This window comes from Cyprinodon variegatus, unplaced genomic scaffold (assembly GCF_000732505.1).
Source record: "Cyprinodon variegatus isolate N-32 unplaced genomic scaffold, C_variegatus-1.0 Scaffold809, whole genome shotgun sequence".
Taxonomy (NCBI): domain Eukaryota; kingdom Metazoa; phylum Chordata; class Actinopteri; order Cyprinodontiformes; family Cyprinodontidae; genus Cyprinodon; species Cyprinodon variegatus.
In genome coordinates this window covers 175,140-178,454 of record NW_015151262.1, presented here as the reverse complement: position 1 = coordinate 178,454, position 3,315 = coordinate 175,140, and the positions used below count along the sequence as shown (strand labels likewise).

The following is a 3,315-nucleotide window of genomic DNA, read 5'->3' as shown; positions in this document are numbered from 1 at the left end:
TGGTTCAGCTGGAGGTTTCTTCCTGTTAAAAGGGAGTTTTTCCTCTCCAGTGTCGCAACAAGCATGCTTTGTGTTAGGGATTGCATCTGAGTCAATGAGTCGATGCAATCAACTGGTTTTCCTTAGATAGAAAACTTTGAATCAATTTGACGGTATGATCTGGTGAACTGTAAAGAACCTTGAAATGACATGTGTTTTGAATTGGCGCTATATAAACAAACTGAATTGAAACTGAAACGGAAAATTAATAACACATCTTCCTATTAGACAGTATCGGATTAATTTCACTGTTATGCTAATGATACTCAGGTTTATTTCCCCATTAATCCTACAGAAACTGACCCATTACTTAGACTACAGGCATGTCTCTAAGACATAAAGACCTGAATTACTTTACATTTTCTGCTTTTGTATGAAGCAAACAGGAGTTGTCTTTGAGTAGTAATGGTTAGATAACTGGGTCAAAGCATATAAAGAATTCCAGTTCCAATGGGGTGTTTTTACTTCAGATGGAAGCATTTAGAAGGGCGGAACAGCTCTAACAGCTCTAACAAAATACAGAACAATAGATGGAAATCTGAATGCATCAGGCTGGCCATTTGGGTTCCATTCCAAAAGATGAGCTAACTGAAGTTACATTTTTTAGAACAGGACCATGGGAAAACGGCAGAAGATCTAATTAATCACGTCCTTTTATGGACAGCCTTGCTGTTAATATTTCAATACTGACGTTTAGCTAAAATATGTTGGATTTAGGAATAGTGAAAGTGTTGTCTAAGCAGTCAGACACTGATGCAGAGGTGCATCTGAATATGTAGGATATTCTGAAACAAACAAATCTGATCCATGAATTTCCCAACTCACCACCTAGAAGTCTTAAAATATCTGCAGCTTATCCCTTGGTGCCAATTCAGTGGTCAGATAGGAGTGCATGTCTCTACTAAGTATAAGGCATGTGGTCATAATAATATGCCTATTCGGCTCCCAATGATTAAAAAAACAAACATTTTACTGAAAACAGTAGGATTGGCTTAATTCTAACAGCAGGGTAATCAACCATTCTGTAACCCATGTTTTTAAGGGCAATTTATGTTAAATTATGAAATGTTAAAATTGACACTTTAAAGAAAAATATTTTTTATCCCTTTCGTATTAAAGAGAACCGGACTCCGGCCAATTTCCTACCTGAGAGCACCAACTGTTGCAGAAGGGTTGAAAATGATCTCTGCTCCATTCATGCTGTACATGAACCAGTTGAGGGGATGGTGACGCCCATAGCAGATATTCACAGCAATCTTTCCAAACTGCGTCTGGAACACTGTGTGGCCCGTGTCACCCTCCATATAATATGTGGACTAAGGGTAAAGAACAAGACAAAGTGTTCTGTTGTACTCCACAGCTGCAGTGAAGCTCATAGTTTTCCTGCTAACCTCATTAAAGTCTCCGACCCTGGGAATATGATTCTTCCGGCTTTTTCCCAGCACTTTCCCCGAGTTGGAGATCACCACTGCTGTATTCCACAGAGTACTATGCAGCTCCTCTCTTTCAAGAATTGGGGAGACAACTACCAAGTTGTATTTCTTAGCAAGCTAGTGGCAGAATTACGGAATAGTCAGGGTTATGTAATGCAGTCCAATATATTGATTTAGCAGCATAGATGATTGTTAAATTTACCTCTTGGCAGAATCGTGTGGTGTTTCCTTCCTCTGCAGACTCTGCAAATTCTGTCCAAGGCTCTTTTTCCCGGGTGCAGAACGCGAACGGCATGGCTATAAACATAAAGTGTGCAGGCCTGCTCTATGTGACCTTTCCATCATATGTCATAAATTTATACATTTTGTACACTCACTCCAGGCTTCCTGAAAGCAAATGATGTTAACACCACACATGGCAGCGACCTCTACAATTTCACCAACACGGCTGTGCATAGCATTGATCTGTAAACAGACAAAATAGATTTTTTTGTAATCTAGAATATTGTACACTCCTAAACCTTCAGAAGAAAAAGAAGATTTCCTGCATTCCTGCATCAGCCTGTATCTGGGTTGCTGGTAAATGGTGGTGAATGTACTGTGGAAGTCCTGACCTGGTCCAAGATTGGGGAATCAGTAGGCAGGACAATGCGGTGCTGAACCAGCCCCACTCTGACTCTTCTAGGTGGCCTCAGCTGCTCCTGTGCGCTGTCAAACTTGTATCCTTTTAGCTCAAATTCACGCTCAGCTGCAGCTTCAATGGCGCAGGTTGGAAGCTCCAACCTCCTTTAAAATGATTTTGATAAAGTAAAATCAATAATCAAACATTAACCATCATGTATGTTTCTCTTCAGCTGCTCTCCATATTGCCACAGTTACTCACTGGGAGTTGCTCATAGACCTTTCCTGATGCAGCCGTGATTCATAATGGTGTCCCCTCTATTATGGTAAAAGACTACACCATAACTATTGATCAAAAACTCATTCAATAAACATAAACACAACCCCAAAATTAAGCACTTGCTTAGTGCAGTTGCTTAACCACCAAGTCTGTAAACAGTTGGCATATTGTTTACACATGAAAATATAATAAAATGAGCAATTTTTAAATTGATTTAACCAGATTTCCCTTATTGTCTAAGGATTATCCGTAACATGCTTCACCATTTCATGGAGCAGTGAGATAACCTGCCTGAATGGTTAAACTCTCAGCCTCTCCTGCCAGAATTGCAGATTTGCAGACATTTGCAGGGAAGCCTATAGTTCCTGTTATGTCTTTTCTAAGGCATAGATCCAGGGAAGATGCATCCCCTTCTCAGTTGAGACAGCGTTGCTGATGGGAAAAGTCTGGCTCAGAGTTTCCTCTGAAATAAAGGTTGTGACTGCTTGTCTTAGTTTCACCCATAATGAGAGCTACAGTAGATGGTTACAGTTGATCATAACATGTTTGGCTGTGGGATTGTGCACAACAAGCCAAGTGTTCTGTTTGCCAGTGAGGCTCAGAACATCACATGCTTTTACCTCTCCTTACGACATCACTGATTCCAGCTGTAATGCTCCTCCATTGGAGAGAGTCTTATACCTAATTTACACTACCCTCTGAAAACCGAACTGTGCCGAGTCCTCCTTGGGACGATCTACGGTAATACTGCTCTCTAGAGGTAAACCAGCAAACCAACATATTTTGTTATCACTGTGATATTTCATTGTTTGCCGAGAGTCAGGTGAAAAAGGCAGCCTTTGGTGAATTTATTTGACAGAGACGGCTTTTGGGGGGTGGATACAACAAACGGTAAACTAATCAGTGTTAGGATCTGGAGGCTTTGTCCACTTTCTCCACCAG

General features: G+C 40.7%; 1 protein-coding gene across 1 annotated transcript in view; it reads right to left on the bottom strand.

Moving 5' to 3' along the window:
• The window catches only part of upb1 (ureidopropionase, beta), an 11,700-nt gene that overhangs the window by 5,946 nt on the left and 2,439 nt on the right, over positions 1-3,315 (bottom strand). Inside the window, exons 2-6 of the mRNA XM_015396628.1 lie at positions 2,087-2,258; positions 1,850-1,937; positions 1,675-1,769; positions 1,431-1,589; positions 1,186-1,355 (exon numbers count right to left, since the gene is read on the bottom strand). Coding sequence (XP_015252114.1) covers positions 1,186-1,355; positions 1,431-1,589; positions 1,675-1,769; positions 1,850-1,937; positions 2,087-2,258 — 684 coding nt within the window. The remainder of the gene's footprint in view (positions 1-1,185; positions 1,356-1,430; positions 1,590-1,674; positions 1,770-1,849; positions 1,938-2,086; positions 2,259-3,315) is intronic.